The 24,540-nt window shown below is 42.8% G+C and overlaps 1 protein-coding gene across 2 annotated transcripts in view; it reads left to right on the forward strand.

Annotated features, from left to right (window-relative positions):
* insrb (insulin receptor b) overlaps positions 1 to 23,729 on the forward strand; it is a 77,519-nt gene extending 53,790 nt beyond the window's left edge. Inside the window, exons 3-23 of one of the 2 annotated variants that reach the window (XM_085774369.1) lie at positions 3,071 to 3,279; positions 3,406 to 3,539; positions 9,300 to 9,439; positions 9,696 to 9,840; positions 9,940 to 10,154; positions 10,712 to 10,838; positions 11,041 to 11,291; positions 12,116 to 12,283; positions 12,406 to 12,604; positions 14,249 to 14,387; positions 14,779 to 14,932; positions 15,224 to 15,372; positions 16,489 to 16,645; positions 16,966 to 17,062; positions 17,328 to 17,395; positions 17,570 to 17,799; positions 18,417 to 18,527; positions 18,650 to 18,812; positions 18,960 to 19,089; positions 19,291 to 19,425; positions 19,888 to 23,729. In XM_085774369.1, the coding sequence (XP_085630495.1) occupies positions 3,071 to 3,279; positions 3,406 to 3,539; positions 9,300 to 9,439; positions 9,696 to 9,840; positions 9,940 to 10,154; positions 10,712 to 10,838; positions 11,041 to 11,291; positions 12,116 to 12,283; positions 12,406 to 12,604; positions 14,249 to 14,387; positions 14,779 to 14,932; positions 15,224 to 15,372; positions 16,489 to 16,645; positions 16,966 to 17,062; positions 17,328 to 17,395; positions 17,570 to 17,799; positions 18,417 to 18,527; positions 18,650 to 18,812; positions 18,960 to 19,089; positions 19,291 to 19,425; positions 19,888 to 20,242 (3,476 nt within the window). In that variant the 3' untranslated portion in view covers positions 20,243 to 23,729. The remainder of the gene's footprint in view (positions 1 to 3,070; positions 3,280 to 3,405; positions 3,540 to 9,299; positions 9,440 to 9,695; positions 9,841 to 9,939; positions 10,155 to 10,711; positions 10,839 to 11,040; positions 11,292 to 12,115; positions 12,284 to 12,405; positions 12,605 to 14,248; positions 14,388 to 14,778; positions 14,933 to 15,223; positions 15,373 to 16,488; positions 16,646 to 16,965; positions 17,063 to 17,327; positions 17,396 to 17,569; positions 17,800 to 18,416; positions 18,528 to 18,649; positions 18,813 to 18,959; positions 19,090 to 19,290; positions 19,426 to 19,887) is intronic. The other variant, XM_085774370.1, reaches the window with a different exon arrangement.
* The last annotated feature ends 811 nt before the right edge of the window (positions 23,730 to 24,540 follow it).

Below are 24,540 nucleotides of genomic sequence, written 5' to 3' on the forward strand. Positions count from 1 at the left end.
TACTCTGCTCTGAATCCACTGTGCTGCCAATCGGATAGAAAGGGGCAGACATCCCTTGAAACTGGATTAAAAAAATAACTGAATGATAAAATAAAATAGCAGGGTAGTGCATTGATTTATTCATCATAACAGGGGGATGTAAACAACAGTGGATCATACCCATGTTTTTGAATGGATTTAATGTAAGCCTGATTTACCAGATCCACCTCTCTGTGTTTTGGCCTTGCTTCTGTCTCAATCTGGTTGTAATTCACCCGCAGCAGCAGCAGCAGCAGCAGCAGCAGCAGATTCATCCTCCCTTTCATGTTGGCTCCTTAGCTGCGTCTGCCCCCTGTCTGCCCCAGCAAGGCCAGGGTTAACCCTGGGCGTCTCTCCTCCCAACATGGAAGAGGCCATTGAATGGCTGCCTCCCCCAGCCAGCAAACACATTGGCTGAAGCTGAGGGTGGATCTGGGGCTGGAGCGACACTCCGGCATGGATCCTGGGCTGGAGCTGGATTTGGGGGGAGCTGTCTCAGCCCTCCCTGCTCAGCTATGTGATGCTGTGGTCACAGCATGTACACACACAGCAGACAGAGGAGAGGGGGAGGGCTAGGAAAGAGCTATGCATTTTTCTCTGTGGGTCAGAGACAACTGTGCAGTGGTTGGTTTACTAGCTCATAGTAAAGAAAATGCAGTGGAGCGACCCCTGCATGAACTACTCCAGAAGGTCAGAGATGACGTTTTTTCTACATTAGTCACTCTCCCTCTTCACGGCTTTGACCTCCCATCCCTTTTCTCATTGTTCTCTCTCTTAACTTCATTATTACACCCCTCCTCTCCCCCTCTTACAAACCCATTCGTCCTCTTTGCTTTTACTCAGGCAGCACAATGGACAGCCCTCCCATACAGGAGGGGTTGGGGAGAGGGTCCTAGCCTGTATCCTTGGCACTGAGAACTCCTGATGTCGTCACAGAGGTGGCATCCCATGAGGGCTGGCATAGTATGCCCCCATTGCATTTTTCACCTTTCAACAGTTTGATTCACTGATCTAAACTGTTTCTTCTATTTGTTGTAGCTGTTAGAGAGCTTTCTTTAAAACTCAGATATCTCAGATTAACTCAGATAAGGGACAGCAGTGATGTTATTATGATAAAATATATATTCACATTTCCCATCTTCTTTAATTGGTCTTAATTATTACTTTAACATTTTTAAGTGCTTATATGAATATATTTTCTTTGTCCTATGGGTGGAGGCTTTACATAAGCAACACAAAAAAAAACATTTTTTTTCCCTCCTTCTGCACCTTATGTTATCTATCTTTTGTTCTTCTTGTGCAAAATAAACCATTAAACCACTGAACTAATTATATAGTTGTTAATAGTGACTAGCTGCCACAAATAAATTAGCTAAAGAAAAGAGTTGCCAATTTAAAGTATTGATTGACTTATTTTCATGGCCACAGTTGTCGATTATGGAGACTAATCAGTGCAGACCTTCCCTCAAACGCACAACCATTCCTACCTTGATGCTGCTCTCACCTATGAAGGACCTCAAGCAGGCCCACAAAAAGTCTTATAAATGTTTGTAGCTTTTTATTTGACCTACATGTTCCTTCTTGCACAAACACTACTTGGTTCAGTTAGCACATAATATCAAAGCTGACAGTATACTGAGAAACATGGTGAGGGACAGCCATTAAAACAGGAAATCCTCTCAGAGGTTGGATACGGTGTAAATATTTTTGCAGTTTTCTCTAATGGTTTCCAAAGTAAATGAAAGGTTTTGACATCTGATCCACTGATTGTTGGTTTGGCGTTTTTAGCATGTTTGCTAATTGAAAATCAAGACCTTATGCTGTAATCTAAAGGTGTGAGTCGGTGATAAATCCGATATGTATTATTTCACCTGAAAATGCATCAATGCAGCCGTTCTGCTGTTTCCTTTGCTGCCTAAGTGGATGATAGTAGACTAAAAATTAACTTACAGCTACAGTAAATACTGGCCAACCCTGACTAATGGCGGGTCTCTATCCTGTTTGAGCCAGTCAGTGTGTGCCTGGTATAAGGTGAGATCTAATGAGTCTCCGCTGGCTCACACACAAGGCAATAACAGCTAGTTTATTAGATCATTACAGGGCACAGGTCAAACTTGACTGCTAATCCAATCACAACTGACACTCAGGCACTTTGACCAAATGCTGTTTCTCAGATCAAATCAAAGCTGACACGAGCCAATGACATATATTGTTCAGCCTATTAGCAGTTTAGGTTGTTTCCATGGAGCTGCAGACAGACTATCAAGTCTAAATTGTGGTCACTCACTCTCTCATGGTGGGCAATCATTTGCCGCCCAACTGCATGTTTGCATGCAAATTATACCTGGCACTTGTCTGATTGTGTTCTTGAAGTCTAATTAGTGTTTGTTTAAACCTGTGTCTTTGTGCAAATTAGATTTTCATCCAACCTCGTGGAAGAACGTTGATATTTCAGTATTATACATAACCAGCAAATCCATCACCCAAACAGGAAATCACTTATGTTGTGTTTGCTGTGTTTTGTTATTTCTGACTTTGGTTTGACCTTATCATCATTTTCTCTTTGAACAACCGCACCACATTAAAGAGGCAACAAGGAGCCACAAGGCAGAGCTGAGAACACCTGTTTATAGTACATGAAGCCATGTCCATGTGTGTACGTGCACTCCAAACATGCATGCGGTTCCCTCGTTTCTCCCAGATCAGAGCAAACTACCACTTGGTGGCCAGTTTGACCACAGGGTTTAGCTCTCTCCACCCCTTCTTGGTTGAATGTTTTGAGGCGGAGCGGCAGGGACAGGGAGAACTATCCCTGCCTACATGCACCCCTGTGCTGCTGTGTTTGTTGTTTTGTTTTTATATTCCTTTGCTTCTGCAGGGCAATTTTTGTGAACTGCTCTGCCACTAATTTCTAAAATACCATCTAAGCCAGGAGTAGTTATAATCCTCACGAACCCGTCGTGAACGTATAAAATACAGGCTCAGATCAAATGTGTCAAACCTGATATTAACCATCTCTTTACCTTTTTCCTTCTCTTCTCCTCCCCCTCAGTGTGCTTGGACAACTGTAAACACGGCGCGTGTAGCCTCCAGGGCCAGTGCTGCAATGACCAGTGCCTGGGTGGCTGTTCGGAGCCAGGTAATGCTAGTAGCTGCGTGGCCTGCCGAAACCTCCAACATGGGAACACCTGTGTAGAGAAATGTCCTCCTGGATATTACGTCTTCAGGGGCTGGCGCTGTGTCAGCTTCTCCTTCTGCCAGGTTGGTCAATAAGTTGAATTCTTAAGGCAAACTACTGTAGCAATTTAATATAAAAGTATAATAATATTTAGCTCAAAGTTGTAGTAAACTTACACACATGTTTCGTGTTTTGTTCTTGTTTTCCAGGAGCTTCACAACCGATGTAAGCAGGCGAAGAAGTTGAACCAGGATCGGGAGTCGGTCTGCGATGAATATGTCATCCATAACGGGGCCTGTATTACAGAGTGTCCTTCTGGATACACCACTATAAACTCCACTACGTACGTCTGGGTGACACACGCACACACACACCTTTAATGCCACCATCAACACAGCTGTGTTATTGATGGTGGCCCATCATTATATGATCGGAGATGTAACTGTCACCCACAACAAATCATCCCACTGTGACCTCAGCAGAGCCAGTGGACTGTGGTCACTGAACACACTCAATAACATTTGCACACAAGAGATGATGGATTGGAAGTTGATCAAACAGAGAGGCAGAGGTATTTTTCCCCTATGGAAAGTCTCTCTCTCCTTGGCAGAGAAGCAGCTTTGTTGCTGAGAACAAATATGACGTATTACAAGAACAAAGTAAGTCTTTGGCCACTGTAAGCAGTGCTGTTTAGCTGGTAAAAACATGAATTAATTTGTGACCTTGCAGAGAATGAATATGAATGTTGATGATGTTGATTTTGCTGTTAAAGAGCTTTTTTCAGGTCCGTGTTTCCCGAAGAATTTGATTCTCTTTGTTGTGTTTGTTGACTGTGGTTGGTGGTGCTTTCATGAATTAATTATTAAATAAAACCAATATATAAGGTGCACCAAATGTTTAAATTGCCATATACTTTGAAAGAATTAAATAACTGAAGAATGAATACAGCTATATTGCAAATCCAGCAGCACCGTCAGTCAATATTGGTACGATATAAGATAAGTCAGATGTACCACATACAAATTGTCCATACAGGCACAAGTCGGGGTCATTTCATATGCAAATACATCCTCTAATCTCAGTTTTTGTAAAGGAGTCCCTGGTGTTTTCACAGCCTCCCAACACGTTCTGATTACACAGCTGCATCAAGTCAAAGCTGGACTGAACTGACATAAGAACTTTTTTTTCTACAGCACTTGCTAATACGTTTCCTAAGCATTTAAGTCTGCAGATTATATGCATATATTTCATTTACTTATCCTGAATTTCGTATTGCCTACAAAAACACATTTTTTTTTCCCTCAGCATCATGTAACATTTCTAATCACACTCAAGTGTTGATTATTTTGGAAATGGCCTGCTAGGGTGCGCTGGAGTGAAATAATGTGACTGGGTCTTTGTGCACCCAGCAGCCAATTATTTTCCCATTGAAAGGATTATTCGGTAGTAACCTGGCCTCAACTTTACAGTCGGTCTGGGACCTGTTTACTTAGCCTGGTTGAGTGGTTCACATGGGATTATTTTGTGTGAACTAACGGTAAATTGGAAGTAAGAATCGTTGAATAATAGTGAGGATTCAGTGGACGTATTAAAAGTTTGTCTTTGTGTTAAGCACGTTTTATGCTGCCAGTTTTTCAGGTGGTTTGAGAAGTGTGCCACGCAGCACACCGAACCTCTTATTTTAATATAAAAGGCAGTGGATAAAAGTGACAGTCAAGTACTTTGAATGTAAAACCAACCTCAAAACACTGTCTAGACCTCACCTGGCCCTGTTTTACTCACAGCTTTGTCTGTGTGTGCAACAAGCAAGGGCACGACCTTATTTAGCATTCTTCCTCGTAGTGGCGGGGTGGGGGGGTAGAGGGACATCACTGTCTTCCTCATTTAGTGTCAGTAGCTGTTGCTAAATAGGGAGGACATGTTTTTGTTTTGAGGCCAAGTGTGTGTTTTGAAACCACTACTGTTTGCATGCTTTGAAAACACATACATCAGCTTGGGCAGTGAGGACAAAACATTTTCCAGTAGAAACGTGGATGGATGAACTACTCATGTTGTCTGTCTGTCTGCGGGTAGGCCGATCTGACAAAACAGCAATGACAGGAGCTGCCAGGCTAGTCATACTTAACAAAAACATTATCATATGCCAAGACACATACCACCAGGAGAAGAACTGTTGTGTATTAAACCTGTGACAGAAGTCTTTATTAGTCGCAGAGATTTTTTTTGTAGTTGTTGTTAAAGACAAAGATTTTTTTGGGAGTGAAAGGGGCGCATAGAGACTTTTAGTTTGTTCTAATAAGAGCAGGTTGTCTGCGTCGCTTAAATCCACAAGTGGCTTGGTGATTGATGGTGTCGGTATGTTTCTGGTAGACCTGCATGTGTGCGTATGTGTATTTGTGTGCATATATTTGTATGCGCGTGTAAGTACATGCATTTGAGTGTTTATGTGCACAGTGCGCATTTCTGACTACATTAGCTTGTTCCAAGTTAAGTGTATGGTCAAGTTACTTTTTCCAGGTGCAGGCTGAAGGGAAATGTCCACTACGTTCAGATAGATGGAGGTGTATACGGTGTGTGTATGTGTGTGTGTGTATGTATGTGTATATATAGATGTGTTTATTAAGTAAATATAACACACTCTCACGTGTACAGAACTTTTAGTACACTCAGCGGAAATGGTAAAGAGATTTCAACCCAAAATGACTTTCTCTAAATGTATCTGGTGTCTCGTGTGTGTGAGTGTAAGAGAGAGATTGACTTTCCCCTGCATGCTGCCAGCCTGCAGGGATTATCAGGTGCTTAGACTGAAAAGAACATTGCTTTAAGTCTCCGTCATACACCCTGAGGCATAAGGCAGAATGGCATCCCTTATGTCTCCGTGTGTTTGTTTATGTGTGTGTTTCACATGGATGTATCGTGTGCTGCGCATTATGTGACGAACAAGACTTTTCTTTTGCGTTGAGTTCTGTTGTTGCGACATTAGGTGTGTGTATGTGGGGGGGTGTGTATGTGTGCGTTGCTGCCACGGTTTGGTTGTAGCAAGAACAAGCGTCATCACAGTAGCTGAGTCAGGCAGAAGCTACACCCAAACACACTCACACACGCCCAGATAGTCAGGCACAGCACAAATCATATAAATGCGCGCACACACGCACATCAGTGGGGATTGAAAAAGAATAGGGATGTTCCACGGAGATAGAAACCCAAACAGTTTGCATCATGGTGTTTCTGTGATGCAAATATAATCAGCTGTATATTAAAATCCTGCCTCCCTTTGGCGTCTTTCTGTAGTATTATGCAAATTTTTGATAATTAACGTTCGTCTGGATATTCACAATGTAAAGCTGTTAGTATATTAGATCAGAAAGCGTCTCGTGATTTTGACATGGGAACTGTCAGACGAATACTATAATATTTCTGATGGTAAAATCCCTTTTAAAAGGGTTAAAATGTTCCCAGGTATAATCCAAGCATGTACACTACAACGTTAAGTTCTACACGCTGTTGCTGCATATTCTGTCTCTGCTTGTCTCTTCAGAAAGGTAGCTCTGCACTCCTGATATTTGGCCATCCCTCACTCACGTCTACTGTATGAAAAGAGGTTGCTCATTTTTCCTGGAAGCTGTGACAGCAGCACAGTAGTACAGATGTGTATGTGTGTGTGTGTGTGTGTGTGTGTGTGTGTGTGTGTGCGCGCGCGTGTGCACGCACTTGGTCTAGTTCTGCCAGGCCTGGGCCTCTGTTCTCGATGGCTCTAGCAGACCCGGGAGCCCAAGTCACAGAGTTCAGCCGGACAGATAAACACTGTCCCTTTAAGAGCTGCCGTTGGACCCAGCCTGTCTGCCTGTGTGTCTGTGTTTTTCAGTACAACGGCCCAAAACATTCTCTCTTTCTACACTGCAACTAGAGCGTTACTTTTGAGGAGCTGAATATACGATTTTCCATGTGGGAGAAAAGAAAGAGAGACACACACACACACACACAAAATATCCCAAGAGTTTTTTCTTTTCACTGTTGTTTCAGTGAGATCATTACAGTGTGTTTCCACTCATTCAGAAGTCATAGAGGGGAAACAATGATTTGGCTTCTGATGGATGTGAATTATTAAGAGCATGATAAGATGGAAACTAGGAGAAGCCAGGTGTGTAATGGGTCATTTGGCGCTCTCAGGGTGGACAGAAACAGCCAGACAAGGACCAAAACAGCACCGCAGGGAGTCAGTGTTGCATGTCACCATGGTGAATAGTGTCTATAGCACAGCCTGGCTGTTAAGCGAGGAGGGGGGAGTGTGTGCACTTGTATGTGTGTGTATGTGTGCTTCCTGGAGAGGGGGATTCTAATAAGAGTTGCATAAACATAGAATTAAAACAGGGTGGGCTTACAAATGGCAGTTCATGTTGTAGAACTTGCATGGACCCTGTAATGAACAACAACATCCTTTGTTAGTGGTTACTTTGGCACAGGGGCTGCTTTGTAAAAGGTGGCTGTTACGGCGAGTTTTGAAACTCTGATCAGACTCTGCTTCAGATTCCAAATCAGCCCTCTCCTGATCTCTAAATCGATTCTTCAACAAAGACGATTTTTACCCAACTTTTGTTATCTCTGTCACGTCATGAGCAGCAGCAGCACCCTGAATAAAATGCTGGTGGGTGGAGAAACCTGTCATTCAGCAGCGTTAGTGTTCAAAGCTATACGTTAAGGTCGCCCACCAACCAAAATAAAGCATTTGAGTTTATATGTAGAGCAGCCCTTTGTGGTTAGGGATGTCAAGGCTGGAAGTGGAATTAAAGAGAGGGATTATGTTCTTTCAAGAGGGCTTCAAAAAGAAAAAAGTGCTCATTTGTGAATGAAGCATCGGTTCTCTTTTCTCTGTCTGCCGTGTAGCCGGCTGCTCGCTAGACAAGGCCTGCCTTTTGAGAATGGGTTTCCTGAAAGGCAGCACTATCAAGGCCTCATTGCTCTGTGTATGTGTGTGCGCATGTGATCACATGCACAAGCACATGTTTGCAGGAAGAGGACACAACTCATAGAGCTGAGAGAGGGAGAGAGAAAAGAGAGAGATAAACAGAGGAAAGCCTGTTGGGAACTACAGCTGGTGTTGCAGTCGTGTTGTTTTTGTTGTCTGTGAATGTGCATTTGTGCAAGTGTGTGTGTGTGTGTGTGTGTGTGTGTTGCATGTGTGACAGAGGTAATTGAAGCAAAGGATGAGAAAGCTCTCTCCTCTGTCGTTCAATGCTAATAAAAATAAAGGAGGCTCAGATGTGGATGAGAGATTGTGTAATCTAATTCTGCTCCTAAAAGCCTATGGAATCGCTATGGGACTTATCAAATTAATTGAGAGAATTATACAGATTCACCTCTGAATACATCACAGCTCATTCATTGAATTGCAAGGATCTGTTTGGTTGTCATGCACTTTAAATGATCAGTTTGAAACCTTACACTTGACATTTCTAAGCAGTTTTTTTTTTTTCTACTGATAAATCGCAAAGAAATTTAGGAACAAGGTGAAAACAAGAACTTTAAATATCTGGGTCAGTTTCTGCCTGCATTTAAAAGTCAGAATAGATTCCACTGAGTAGAAGAATTTCAATCATCTGAATTCCTCTGAACAGATTCAGCCTTGTTGTTTGAATATGCCGTGTCATTCTCGGTCCTAGCCCACGCCTCAGCAGTACGTCACCGAGAATTCCTGCCACATACCACTCGGTCCTGCTCCATTCCATCTCTGATATCTGCATGCAGATCGTATTTCTCTGTCGAATGTATAATTACTCTGTAAATTCTCCACGATGTCTAAGCGTTGTCACACTTGGCTCGTTTAGTTAGAAATAACTGGGACATTGGTTGTTTGCTCTTATGAATGTTGTCGTACAGCTTTGGAATGTATCAACCACTGTCGTCACATTTTTTGATCAACTGTGTATAATATCCCCATGTTTTTGTAACTGAACTGTATCTATAGGGTTTTCTACCAATAGTAATTGTATGTTAGAAATGCATCGAAGTTTTTTTTTTTTCTTTTTTCATGTGACACACGCCTTTTTCTGATGTTGATGTTGTGTTGAAGGTCCTAATCTGTGCGTATGTCTGTGTGTGCTAGGTTGACCTGTTTGCCGTGCGCAGGCCTGTGTCCTAAATTGTGTGTGGGGAACAAGACGATCGACTCTGTAACTTCAGCCCAGGCTATGAGAGGCTGCACCGTTCTCCATGGCAACATGATCATCAAGATTCGAGGAGGGAGTAAGTACAACTACACTAGACCGCCTGCTGGGCCTCCTGCAGAGATGCTGATTCTCTCACTGTCTTTCTCCTCCTTTCTCCATCGCTGAAGTTTGTCAGTGTCTGTTCCGCTCTTCGTCAGGAATTATTCTACTCACTTTTGCCAGTCTGCTTGTACAGTACATGCATATGTGTGCATTTGTCTTACCGTGTGACCATCTGTCCGTTTTCTTCCATCACCCGGTGGATGTTAACATGACCAACTTTCTCCCCACAGATAACATAGCTGCTGAGTTGGAGGCTAGTTTGGGCCAGATTGAGGAGATCACAGGCTACCTGACTGTTCGCAGAGCGTACGCCCTCGTCTCCCTCTCCTTTCTCCGCAAACTACGCACTATCAGGGGCGAGCATCTCGAGGGAGAGTAAGTCATCTCCTCTTCTCTCCTCTGAAAGGATGTTTAGTTCAAACAAATATGCAACATATTAAATGTCTTTATCTGTCCTCCACCTGTCTCTCTTAGCACTTACGCCTTCTATGCACTGGACAACCAGAACCTGCGAGAACTGTGGGATTGGTCCAAGCACAATCTAACCATCGAGCGTGGCCGTACATTCTTCCATTACAACTCCAAACTTTGCATGTCAGAAATCCGAAAAATGGAGGAATTAACGGGAACCAAGGACCGCAACCAAAAGAATGACATTGCTGTACGAAACAACGGGGACCAAGCCTCCTGTAAGATAACTGTTTGTGTTTTTGTAAAAAAAAAAAAAAAAAAAAATGTTTTACTACATTTTAAAAAGTGCAGTTGCACTTTTTAAAATAGTGCAACTGCATGTTTTATGCAGCAGACCATTTCAGTTGTCAGGAATATGTACAGTGGTTTGTTTATTTACAACTGGGCTCTGCCACTGATTTCTCAATGCAGTTATATTGTTGCACTTTTTATTTGACATGTTACAACATTTAGAAACAGATCTCAAGACATAATAATAGACATATTAGAGAATTATTCATTTTGATGTAGCTCTTATTCAGGCTTTATATCTAAATCTCAGATTACGTAAGTGAAATCAGATTGGGCTATATATTGGCAGACACAAAAAACACCTTAATCATAAAAGCTTCACTGTATGTAATGAGCTTTTTAGAAGTACTGTATATGTGCTTTATGAATTAATACATCATAAAAATGCAGCTAGGATTAGTTTGTATAGTTATCCTGCTTTTTTCTTTGGGTTTAAACATGTCCTGATTGCAATGTCTTGAACACTGTCTGTTTTGTCCCTTAGGTGAGACCAAACTGCTGAAGTTCACTACAATCAAAACAACATCAAATATGCTTATGCTGCGGTGGGAGCCCTTTTGGCCCTTAGATTTCAGAGACCTGCTGGGATTTATGGTTCTCTACAAAGAGGCGTAAGTATTAGACAAATGATATCTTTTGTACCATGTCATAACACATAAGTAACAGTCATTAGTCTCACTGAGCTACAGCTATGGTCGATTTGACTGGCCTTGCTTACCCTCTCTGGAAAGTATACCACAAGTTAGAGGATTTCTCTCTGCCTCTGAGCTGTCAGGCAGTTTCATCTGACTGCTTTCTCTCCATCTGCTTCAGGCCATATAAGAACGTGACAGAGTTTGATGGCCAGGACGCGTGTGGCTCTAACAGCTGGGCAATCGCTGATGTTGATCCTCCGTCACGTCCCACGGACGGTAAAAAAGTGGAGGACCCAGGGCACTTAATCCGGCCATTGAAGCCCTGGACTCAGTATGCCATCATGGTTAAAACCCAACTGTCTGCATCTGATGAGCACCAGGTTCATGGAGCCAAGAGCGAGATCATCTATGTCCGCACCAACGCCTCCAGTGAGTTTTACCACATTAAAGAAAAACATCTCTGTGTTTTATAGACTTTGTACTGGATATTGGATTCAATGGAGATATAACTTTACAAATGGATTTTAAAGAAATTATATACAGACTCACTTTTGCTTCGACTTGACTTCCCTGACCTAAAGCTACCCTGTGGTGTTTACTCTGGAAATAATACAGCTCTGTTTACATTCAGTGTCACTCACCAAAACACACTGTGTTGTGTCTTTGAGGCATAACAAACATGCTGAATGCATTTCCTTCTTCATAAATAATTTGCAACATGTTTTCCATATTTTCAGCCTGCATTGTTTACATCTATGTTTGCTTGGTAGCAATTCTTCTACCCTCCCACCTTTTTCCTGAGCATCACTATGTTTCCTGGCTTGTTATCGCTACCAACTGTCAATCATAGGAACAGAGAAAAAACCCTGGGAGGAATGTGAACTGTGTCACCTCCTCACGCATGCATGTAAATGTGCAAATAAGGAAACAAACAAACAAAAAAACAAGCAAATCATTGCCCCATGCACTAGTGCCCCAGGCAGTCAACAACCCTTACTTCATAGGCAACCTCCAGGCACTGATGAGTACTAATGAACTGATCAACTCATTCATTTATTCAAGTTTGGATCATGGTTTGTGTAGTGTAAAATTTGGTTATCATTGTGCTTAAACTTGGATTTCAAGTTAAACCTTATTCCTCAACCCCCATTGAGCCTTGCCTGATGATGTTGCTTATGTTGTCACAAAAAGAACGAGCCACGGTTAATGGTGCTCTGACTTTTGTCTCACTCTTCTTCCTCTGTCCTTCTCAGAACCCTCAGTGCCTCTGGACCCCATCTCCTCCTCCAACTCCTCCTCCCAGATCATCCTCAAGTGGAAACAACCAACCAGTCCCAATGGCAACATCACCCACTACAGGGTCATCTGTCGCAAGCAGGCCGAGGACAGTGACCTCTACAAGTTTGACTACTGCCTACAAGGTCGGTATCCACAGGTTGCCCTGCTTAAGTCCGCCTGGGGGGATATCTGCAAACAAATGAGCTGCTGCCCATTTCACATTTGTTTCTCTGGTTTTTCCCTAACACCTGCTTCTCCCACCCAGGAATGAAGCTGCCGTCCCGTACCCCGACTCACCTGGACAGTGAGGATGAGCAGAAGTGGAACCACACAGACGAGCCCACCTCAGGGGGCCGGTGCTGCGCCTGCCCTAAGACGGACAACCAGCTGAATAAGGAGCTGGAGGAGATAGAGTACCGCAAGACCTTTGAGAACTACCTCCACAATGAAGTCTTCGAGAGCAGGTATACATCATTGGGTTGTCGAATTTTAATAGATAGAATAGATAATAGAGAGACAGAAATGTTTAAGATCGACAGTAACACAGTTTATTTAACTTTTTCCTGACAGTCATTTTGTTATTGTAGCTATGGCCTAGCCCTGACTGAGATCACATCTGACTTAAATCACTTTGGTTTTCCCCAAAAACTTCTATAAAGAGAATCTGTAAGTTTAAGATGTCAAAAGATGCCAAATCACCACCACTAAATGAGGCTGAAATAACCAGTGAGTAATTACTCTAGTTAGGCTGTATTTATGGACTGGAAAGTCCAAATAAGTACAGGAGACCGTTAAGCGTCTTTCTTGTTACAGTTGCCACAATAATGCCACCTACAGTTCTGGTCACAACTTATTATGAATTTGGGCTCGGCTGAACAGCCTGGGTACAGTCGGAGTTCGTTACATTCAGTGTTCCCGTGGCAACAAGAGGAGCTTCTTGAGTTGTTGTTGTTGTTTCCTGTTTGTGGCCCTGCAGCAGAAACACTGGAGGGCCTCCGTCCAGCCACACTGTATCACTCCTCTTTTGTCTCAACCAACCATGATGTGTGCCTCAAAACAAGTCTGTGCCAGCTTTGTCTCGCCATGTGTGTGTATGTGAGTGTGAGAGGGCGGGGGGGTATTGTCCAGACCCTTGTTTTTGTACTGGATACTGCAGTGGGGGGGCTTAGAGTGGAGGGGGGGGGTGTTGATTGTCTGGGCCCCGGTGCCCCTACTCTCTCCCCTGACACACACACACACACACACTCACAGTCTCTCCCTTCACTTCCCTAGGGGAGTGATTACTGTGCCCATTATCATTCATGCCAGTCAGGGGTTCAGTCATGCAGACTGTCTTTTGGACACACGCAAACACCCAAACTCACACACACCTTAGCTGTGTTTTGAACCCTCTGAATTGGCCAAGGTCAGCTCCCTACAACAGAGTACATACCCACTGTGCTGTCTGTTTCCGTCACGCAAAGGGGGGATGAGAGAGAGGCTTCTTTTTTTTTTCCCCCCTGCCAGAGCAAGTGTAAGTTCAACATTAATTCAGTCCTTTACTGCACTGCACAGTGAATGAAAAGCTCCACTGCAGCAGCTCGTGCATGACTCAAGGACACTTGATGGTTGTCATTTTTGAAGGAAGCTCGTTCTCTCATTCATAAACAGCGTTTCAGCTTGAGCATGCACAAAGGTGCACTACAGGATTTCTGTCTCTTAATTTGGTTTGATTTCATGGCCTACGTGGTTGACTTCCACCGACAGCCCCTGAGAGTAAAGTTGACTTGTGCTTGTTGGCACCACCCAGTGGATAGAGTTGGTAGCTCTCTTCAGGAGGCAGTAGGTGGTATTTGTGGATAAATGTCATGCAGTCAAACTTACCACACACTGTAAAGGTTAATGTGAGCAGAGGTCCTCACCGGCCTCCTCCACACTGCTGCTCCATCTGCTATTTGCTGAGTCAAGCACATGAAATGTTTCTGACTTTTGTGCTGATAATTTATCTCAGCTTTTCTGAGACTCAACTTGAATCCAAAAAAAATAACCAAGGCAAGAACATATTTTCTCCAGTTTGCATTTTTGCCCAGCGTTTGCAAAGTGATTTACCCGGCGCTCTGTTTTTCCAGACCCTCTCGAAGACGACGTTCGGTGGGAGTCGCCAACGCCACCCAAGTCCCTCACTTCCTCACCACGGTCCCGAGCCTGCCGTTTGGCTCCACCACAGCGAGCCCAGAGGACGACGACGAGGATGAAGAGGGATCGAAGGTCTTGAAAGCTTACGTTTTGTACATCATACAGATTAATACCTGTACATCATTCTTGTGTAGTTGTTTTTGCTCATCATTTGTGATTGACTTTTCCTGTGTCATGATAAGCTAATTGAAGTCAGTTTGAAATGTGTCAATCTCTAATTTACAAACTGTATCTTTAAGAAAAGCAAAGAAAGGTTTTGTCTGAAATCCCTACCAGGAAAATGCAATGCGTTGCACAGCATATGCCAGCACGGTATAGCCTCAGAATGGTACAGCAGGATAATGAAATATTGCTTATACTGGGCTTAAATAATTTCACATGTTCGCAGTGCAAGGGACTTTGGCTGCAGCAATAAATAATTGATGTCGGTGGAGTAATTAGATTTCTCATCTGTTCTGCTCAGGTGGAGCTCAAGGTGTTCTCAAAGGAATCAACAGTCATCTCCAACCTGCACCACTTTACCAGTTATAAGATCGAGATCATGGCCTGCAACCATCCGACGGACCTCAAACGCTGCAGCATGGCTACTTATGTCAGCGCCCGAACCATGCCTGAGGGTAAGAACAAATACGCACCTTGACAGTTTATGCTCTCACCCGCTTTACAACATAACCTGAAATACATCAGCCCTGCAACAAATCCCACATTTGTACAGTCCACATTAGCTGTTAAATGATCAGATTGACCTGAGATATTTAAAAAAACTCAAATATATGCAGTCCATATGTGCACTCAAAGTAGTGTGTGTCAGAGTCAGATTTGGCTGCAATAAGAACAACATGGAAACGCAGTGCTATACTGTACATGTGTGAAATGTTGTTTTTTTTCTTTATGTCTGGTGCCTGCAGAGAAAGCAGATGACATCCCAGGCCCTGTGACGCATGAGATAGTGACAGCTGAGCCCCCCTACGTGTTGATCAAATGGAACGCACCCCGGTCCCCGAACGGTCTCATCATCCTGTACGAGGTGTTCTACAAGAAGGTTGGAGACACGGAGGTCAGTATCAAACATCACGCAGATTTTAGAGTGTAAGGATGCAGAAAAAAAGTCAAAGGGGAGGAAGGAGGAGGGATCATGGTTCTTCTTTCATTAGCTGAAGGAGGTGAGGGTGGGAAAGAGCCTGCAAAAACGATCCTGATATACTTATACTTTACTGAATAAAGGAACTGATGCGTATAAAAATATAAAGGTGAGAGATGGAGTGATGTGGGTAGACTCCTGGGAGTAGATGCAGGTAGGAACGAGGGGATTTGCTGTATCAACTCAAATTCTGCCTGTTCCTTATATGGATGAGATGGATATGGAGAGAGGCACAAAGGAAAATATTTGTTGACAAACTCCCTCCCAATGCTACACTGTGTTTGCCGTTTGCTCCGTGCGTTTGCATATTATTATGTCTGTGTGTGTGTGTGTGTGTGTGTGTGTGTGTGTGTGTGCATAAGTGCTTGTCTGTGAGTGTGAGTGTGTGTGCCTGTTGTTGTTATTGTTGTTGTTGTTTACTTGCTGTAAATGTGTGAATTCATCTCTCATTGCTATTCATTGCTGCACTGCCTGACCCTAGGAACCAGTAGCAGCTCTGTTACCATAGTGACAGAGGCAGGGAAGGAAGACTAGAATGCAGTGGCAGGGATGGACTGATCTCAGACGACATCTCCAGTGCTTTAAGTTGCACTGAAAAACACAGCAAACACCAACATAGTGCAGTGGCAATAAACCGATCAGGATTTATTTGTAAAAATATGTATTCAGCATGTCAAAGGCTCAGGTTTATTGATAGTTTTGTAGCCCAGTGGTGGCATATAATGAGAGTAAATATGCATGATCATGGCAAATTTGAATGTGTCCCAAGCAGACCTCTGACTGACTGCCTTTCTAATTGTCCTTCATTGGTATCTACTATTTACAAAACCGTTTGTGTAATTCTTCAGTACATGTAATCACTGAGGACTGTACATTTGGAACATTTGGTATAAAATTGACATGATACAAGAAATTATATCAGGTAGTTCAGAAGCACACTGGACAGATAGTTTGCTTCCCAGAATGCACCAGGATTTTATTTACAACTGGACGAAGTGTGTAAAGTGGATGTGTGTGTTTTTTGTCTTCCAGATACACACAGCTTGTGTGTCTCGGCCAGCCTACATCAAGGCGGGTGGCACTAAGCTTTCGCTTGTGCAGCCTGGGAACTACAGCGTGATGGTTCGCGCCACCTCCCTGGCAGGAAATGGCTCCTTTACAGAAACCACTCACTTCTTCATGCCCAACCGTAAGACGGGAGTTTATATCTCTGACTTAACTGAAGTCACATGTATAACAGTCATGAATCACTCACATGCACCTAGAAGTTACATGTACTGCTTATGTTGTTGGCATTGACATGGCGCTGGTCTGAGTTTGCAAGGTCCGACAAGCTATTTACTTCCAAACTGTAAACATATGTCCAGATGTTTTTTTTATTTCTAATTTTATTTGACAAAAAGTAGAAAATGTACTGCATAGTCTATTTCAGCTCTTTAATTATTGTCTGACACACATACATAATTATTTACTGCATGAAGTGACTCCTGTCTTCTGTGTTTATTATAGCGGATCCAGGTTTAATCTGGATCGTGATTGGTCCAGTCATCTGCTTCATCCTGCTGATGTTTGTAGGAGGTGGAGTCTTTTGGGTCTTCAAGAAGAGGTAAGATCTTTGTCTGGCAGTGTTATCAGAGTGATCCAGCCTGTCGGATATGAACTGTGCAGATCAGACAGACATCAGAGAATGACTGGTGCTTGTTTTGTTTAAAAGAAAACAAACTCTGCCAGCTGTGTGAACACTAGTCCAGTAACTACAAATAAACATGAGATATTATGTAGGAAGTACGAGGATCAGAACAAACAGGAAAAAAGTTCATGTTGGATTACAGTTTTCAGTGTCTAAAATGCATTCTGTGGCTGTGTGACAGGCAAACAGAAGGCCCGACAGGACCTCTCATCGCCTCCTCAAACCCCGAGTACATCAGTGCTAACGATGGTAAGAAGAGCATCATAAGAAGATTACTAACGGAAGAAGCACAAAATGTGTTTTCTTTGCATATCTTGAAATCGTAACTGGATTCACAGATATTATATATATATAAAATAGCTTCATGGTAATCTGTGACAGGTTCATGTAATAATAATAATGGAAACGGTCCCTTCTGTGTAGTGTATGTTCCTGATGAGTGGGAGGTGCCCCGGGAGAAGATCACGGTGCTCAGAGAGCTGGGTCAGGGCTCCTTCGGCATGGTCTACGAGGGAATCGCTAAGGACATAATCAAAGGAGACCCGGACACGCGTGTAGCCGTCAAGACGGTCAACGAGTCGGCCAGCCTGCGGGAGAGGATCGAGTTCCTCAACGAAGCCTCGGTCATGAAGGCCTTCAGTTGTCACCATGTGGTACGGCACACTCTCTCTAAAAAAAAAAAAAAATCCACTTTTCCTCTGACAGCTTCTCACTGACTAATAGGGACACTGGAGCAGCTATCAATACCCTTGTGAATTACAGCATATTACAGTTTTCTGTCATTTAGTATAAAACCAGCATGAACATGTGTGACTCACAGAACCATGATTCACTTGTGTTGATGCTGTCATATTGACACACAGTTTGACTCCCAAAACAAATGTTTACACTTGGTAAGCAATTGTGCCTACTGTTACTGTTTCATTAAACAACATGCTAAGCACCAATTAACACGCCATATGTGGTGCTGTCAGCCAGAAAGATCACATTGAGATATTTTCCCACTGATTAAGAGAGAATTGACATCGTGTACTCATAGTTTTGAAATGAAACAGCGATGTTGAGGTTACAGTAAGTTAAAAAAAACGTTCCTCTTCTGATGAACAGTGTGGGAGTAACAGTGTGTAAAAGCCCAAATTTCATTCATCACAACTCTTTGGACAATTTAACATGAACTCTTGGTGTTTCCTTCTAGTCAGCTGGTGTGACTGTAAACGTCACATTTTTCAGTATTGCGTGTGTGACACAAACACTTATGTTTTTCCTGTAGGTGCGTCTGTTAGGCGTGGTTTCCAAAGCTCAGCCCACTCTAGTTGTAATGGAGCTGATGACCCACGGGGACCTGAAGAGCTACCTGCGGAGCCTCAGGCCGGACTCTGAGGTGAGTTTCACTCTATAGGGCCACCTAACCTATGGTGAAGTAATGATGCAGTAATCATTACAACACAGTTCTGATAAGCCTGCTCTTTACTGACAGACTGTATTTTTTTATTTGTTTTGTAGAACAACCCGTCAGGCCGTCCTCCACCCACACTGAAGTTGATGATCCAGATGGCTGCAGAAATTGCAGACGGCATGGCCTACCTCAACGCCAAGAAGTTTGTCCACAGAGACCTGGCGGCCAGGAACTGCATGGTGGCAGAGGACTTCACCGTCAAGATTGGAGGTACTGTATCTTGTTTGTTTTCCTCGTTGTTTTGCTCTGTATTACAGTGGAATCGAATCAGTTATCACAAAGTGTAATTGTCGACGGGGAGATGTTATATTGTCCTCTTAAAGTCGATGTGTATTAAGCTCTCTCTCTTTGTATCAGACTTCGGTATGACACGAGACATCTATGAGACCGACTACTACCGTAAAGGAGGAAAGGGCCTGCTTCCCGTCAGGTGGATGGCACCGGAGTCTCTGAAGGACGGAGTCTTCACTGCCCACTCTGACTGTTGGTAAGTCACACAGTAGCTGCTGCTGTGCAAGGCAAGGCAATTTTATTTGTATAGCCCGTTTTTACAAACAGTTTGTCTCAAAGGGCTTTACATGGCATCATAACAACATCCTCTGCCCTTAGACCCTCACATGTGCAGCCTCTGCAATCTCAGTAACATTCTTGGTATATTTGATCACATTTGCTGCGTGTGTCACCGCAGGTCGTTTGGCGTCGTGCTGTGGGAGATCAGCACGCTAGCGGAGCAGCCGTACCAGGGTTTATCCAACGAACAGGTTCTAAAGTTTGTCATGGATGGAGGATACCTGGACCGGCCAGACAACTGCCCAGAGAGAATGTGAGTGAACAACCAACACTTTTTTACCCTTACGTGTGTGGAAGTTGAAAAAAATGTATAATGATTTATGATCTTTTCTGTATTGCTCCACACTGACAGGTGGAAATTTTATCATTCCAAAGTTTTAAAGGTTGTTTTTCAAATAACTTACATTTCCAAAATATATTACCCTGTCAAATAGTCATTGTTTATTACTTACAGCTGCATAGCCGAGTGCTACTCTGTTTTTGTCTGAGGCTGAATGGTAGAAGTTTCAACTTTATGGTGCATCAAAATGTACATGCTGTCTCATGTTTTGGTTAATTTGGGGAAATGAAGCTAATTCATCTAACCCTTCATTTGTGAATGTCTTTGCCATCTGTTTCAACATGGTCCACTACCTATTATGTGGCTATTTCTCATTCTTGTTTAAATATTTTTTTCCTATTACCTTTTTTTTTCATATCTGACTCTTCTTCCCAGGCACAACCTAATGCAGATGTGCTGGCAGTACAACCCCAAGATGCGGCCGATGTTCCACGAGATCATCGAGATGCTGCGGGAGGACCTGCACCCGTCTTTCCAGGATGTCTCCTTCTTCTACAGCGAGGAGAACAAAGTCCCTGAGACAGAGGAGTTTGACCTGGACCTGGACAACATGGAAAGCATCCCTCTGGACCCGTCTTCATACTCACAGAGAGAGGAGAGCTTAAGCAGGGACAGCGGGCCCTCGGTGGCCCTCAGGGGGAACTATGAGGAGCATGTGCCCTACACACATATGAACGGTGGCAAGAAAAACGGACGAATCTTATCGTTGCCCAGATCCAGCCCTTCCTAACATTTCCTGTTTCCTAAATGAACTTGTTTAACCCCCCCCCCCCACTCCCTTTCCCCATCCTTCTTTCTCTTCCAGTCCATTTTTCTGTATCCTTCATGTTCCTCTCATCATTTTCTAATGATTTTCTTATTCTTGGAGAAGCCCTTCAAAAAAAAAAAGACACAGATCTCAGGACTTTTTATTTTCTTCCTCATGGCTGCCAAACATAGGCAAGCAAGGGATGCAAACATGGTGTAACAATTTTTTAAACTTTCTCCACAACACATCGGACTATCTACGTACTACCAAATTACCTATCTATTGTTTTTCACTATTGTCCACGTTTCCAGGACTCATCGTGATGGAAACGGGAGAGAGAAAAAAACAAACTGTGAACACAACAAACCTTAGACAACCAAGAAGGCTGCTTATGCTCAACCTCCTCAAGACTCGTCCCTCCTTTTCTTCCCCACCAAATCTGCATTTCCACTTTTCTGTGCTTTGTTGTTTTCTCCAAGTGAAATCTTTTTACTCAGATAGTGGCCTTTTTATATGTGGCCTATAAACAAAGAGAAGTGTCTATCAGTGCTTATACTAATTTCCATTTGAACAATGACTTAATCAGTTTGGAACGGTGGGATGACTTGTAAAGACTTGATCCTAGAACAAAACATCTATTCCTAGAGGAATGTTTTCTTTTTGTTTCATTTTAATTTTTTTGTCTTTCATTTTGGTTCTGCAGAATTCCAAACTACACACAGATTCATCAGGTGTTTGGTGAATAGTTTTAATTTATTTTCTTTTACTGTTATTTTCTCTTCTCTCTCTCTTTCAGTTTTATTTCTGTGTCCTCACTATATGGCTGAAGGATATTTAAACAGTTAAGAATTGGACAAAAGAGTTCCTCAGACTGACCAATAGCTGCTGCTTTGATATATTTTAGTGGGTATAGAACTATATCAATATATACATATATATGATATTGGTATTTCTGTACCAATATTATATATACAGTATATATATATAAATATATATTATATGACATACTGATGTTTTTGTAAATAGTTCATATTTGTAAGATTTGTCATCAGAAGCTTTGCTAGTATTTTGTTTTGCCAGTTTTTTTCTTTCTGGGTTTTTCTTTTTCTTTCAATTTTCCTATTTTTTATAGCCCCAGAAATCACACCAATATACCATCAGTGCTCTCTGTGTCTTATGCCTCCAGCCCCTTCCTCCCCCAAGTTCTCACCCTGTCAGGATGGGAAAGGGGGGAAAGCCCCAAAATATTGTCAACTCACTGTATTTTGTTTTTTTTATAAACCTTGTTCCCACTGAGAGCTGTCAATATTTGGAGGCAACTTTACAAAACAAATACAAAAAACCAATGGAATAACCAAAAAAGCTTTATATACAAGGGGAATGAGGTCTTTCTAGGTTCAAGTGCACCTGATGCGTGTTTGTGTCCGTGTCTGCTGTCTTTCTCTGGTCAGATCACGCTGGAGTCAAAGTCTGTATGTGTTTGTTATCACAGGTTTATTATGTCTTTCATGTGATTGTGCTGGTCGTCAGTGTTAACCGTCAGTGAGGTTAGAGAGTGTGTCAAGAGCTTGTCCCGGCTTAGTGATTGTGCTTCCTTATGTTGGCCTAACAGTGATGGCTTTTTTAGTTGTGTCTGTGCTGCTTGAGTCAGAACAAGGTGAGGAATCAACACTTTTACTCTTGGAACCGGAGAGCAGTGGCGTTTCCTTCCTATCTGACCTGAGATCTGCCACGGGTCAGGACCTTCGTTTAAGATGGAGGGCTTTTTATTTCAATCAAATTCACTCATTACAGTCGTTCTGTTAGGTTTGCTATGCACCACACATATACACACACACACACACACACACACCTCCTGCACTCACTCCCCCCCGCCACCTCAGTCTTTCTGAGGCCTCCCATTGGCTGCTGAACTCGCTGCTCAAAATCAGGCTGGTGGAAATTTCCACGTTTTATGGTCAAGGGCTGGAGAGAAATATGGAAAGTTCCAAGTGTATTCAGAGTCCACAGCAGGTAGCAGAGAGAGAGGAGGAGGAGGAGGGGTGGGGGGGTCTCTGTCTCTCTTATCTTTCAGTGTGTCTGAGAGAGAGGGAGTGTGAGTGATTGTTAATCCTATTATTCTCTCTGCTATCACATGCAGTTAGGCAGTCAGGACACAGTGTGCAGCAGCTATTTCACTCAGGTCTGACATTCCAGGATTTAGTTGGAACTGCTCGTTCCCTCGCGCCCCCCCACCCCCTTCCTCTGTTTTGCCCGCCTGCTGGCATAGCTGATACCATCACCAAACCCCATCAGTGCACACATGATGATGATTTTTTTTTTTAGTCCTTCTTAATAATCAACTGCTAGAGACACAGTGGCTTACCTAACATTAACTCAAAGAGGAATTTGTTACATTCTTCTGTCTTGTTCCTCCTGTTGGGAATCAAAAACATTCCCTTCAACTGTACTTTTACACAAAGCTACAGAAAAAGGTTATCGGCCCTTGTGGCTGACCCCTTATTCTCCGTAGATCACTCATTTTTCAGAACCCAAAGGTCACAGCAGAACCTCTGTAAACGCTCTACTCTCATTCTCTAACCACGTCACTCCATTGATGTGAGAGGCGATAGGAGACTAGTACAGATGATGAACTTGGATTATTATTGGGTGGGGGGGGGTTATTGTGGTTGCCAATCTAGCAGAACAGCATTCAGCACTTATAGCATAGCCAAAGTGTTGGCAGCTTTCTGCCAACAACAAAAAAACCCACAGAATTGGAGTCAGAGAAGCTGCCTCCATAACTTTACCAGTGCCTTCTCAAACCCAGAGCCACGTCCAGGCTAGTTGTATTTTGGCTAGTACAACACACAGACACACACACACACACACACACACACACACAAGCGTCTGTGCTCTCTCTGTATCTTTTTTGATGAGGCAGGAGGCATAGAAATCAAAGCTCATCTGCATTTGTGTTTGGAGGCTTTGTTCCTTGCTGGAAAAAAAAGTAGAGGTCTTTTAGGGCTTTTAGTTTTTCTTCTTTTTTTAAAAAAAATCTCTTTGTGCGTGTCAGCTTGTTGCTTGTTGCCGGCGTAAGGTTTGAACACTAAAGTTCACCCAGTGCTTTAGCGGTGACACTGCGGATTGGCCAGAGTCAGAGGCACCTGAGGTTATGATGTAGATTTTAGCAAATTATTCTTAGGAGTTACAATCTTTGGCTCTTTTTTTACTTTGTAAATAATCTGTGACATAGTTTGGAAAATAAAAGCAGAGTAGAGAGATTTATATAAAAATGAAATCTGATGCCCGTCAGTTGTGTTGTGACACAACAGACAGAAAAATGGTGGACCTTAGCATGTGTCAGTTCCACACTATGTACTTTTCCCGCACTTCTGATCTTAACAGTAAAGTCCTTTGGCATTTATGCTTTACATCTTTGAGTGAACTTAATATTCCAGTACAAACACACTACATACTCGCAAACAAAGATGGAGTTAGTATTTAGTTTGGAAGTGGGACATAGCTCTTGTCTCCACCCTGACCTAGGTTGCTTATCTTGTGGTGGTGTTCACACGCATATGCAATTTTCAATTAAGATGGTGCCCATATCTTTGAAATACCAGATATTTATTTTATTATGATCATTGTCATTGTATAAGAAGAACACAGTTAGCTTTTTAGTCGAGCATTTTTAAGGTGTTTGAGAGTGGAGCGATGTAAAAGCCTAGTTTGTTATTGTACAGGAGGAGCAGCTGGTGGTGAGCGGCAGGAGTGCTAGTTAGTTAGTTAGTTAGTTAGGTAGTTAGTTAGTTAGTAATTGTTGTCGTCTTTGTGTTTGGCCAGAGTCTACCTCAGTGCATATGGAGGAATCAGTCTAAAGAGCCTATATCAACCCCGTCTGTCACTCAGTATCCCATCATTTCAAATATTATGACTTTTAACATACATTACCAACACTGCTGATGAATTCCTTTCCCCCGTGTTGTGTTGAGTCCCTCTGCCTTCTAGTTTTCCTCACTTCCATCTTCTTCTTGTGCCCAGGGGAAGGTTTTCATAGACGCCTGCAGGATGTGGATAGTGTTGGGAGCGCAGCCCCAACATATTTTGGCCCTGATTTGTTTGTTTTTTAGATGTTGGTGTAGCATTTTAAAGAACAAACACTCATGATTTTCAAGTATTATTCCCTCTAGCACTTATTAAATGTGGAACATCAGATAGTAAATTGGCTTTAGGGACAGTCTGTCCTTATGACTCTTACTACAGTTAATGAAAGTACTCACAAGAGGCCCCCCCACCCC

Source organism: Trachurus japonicus, chromosome 4 (assembly GCF_045865225.1).
Source record: "Trachurus japonicus isolate A0001 chromosome 4, Traja_1.0".
NCBI lineage: Eukaryota > Metazoa > Chordata > Actinopteri > Carangiformes > Carangidae > Trachurus > Trachurus japonicus.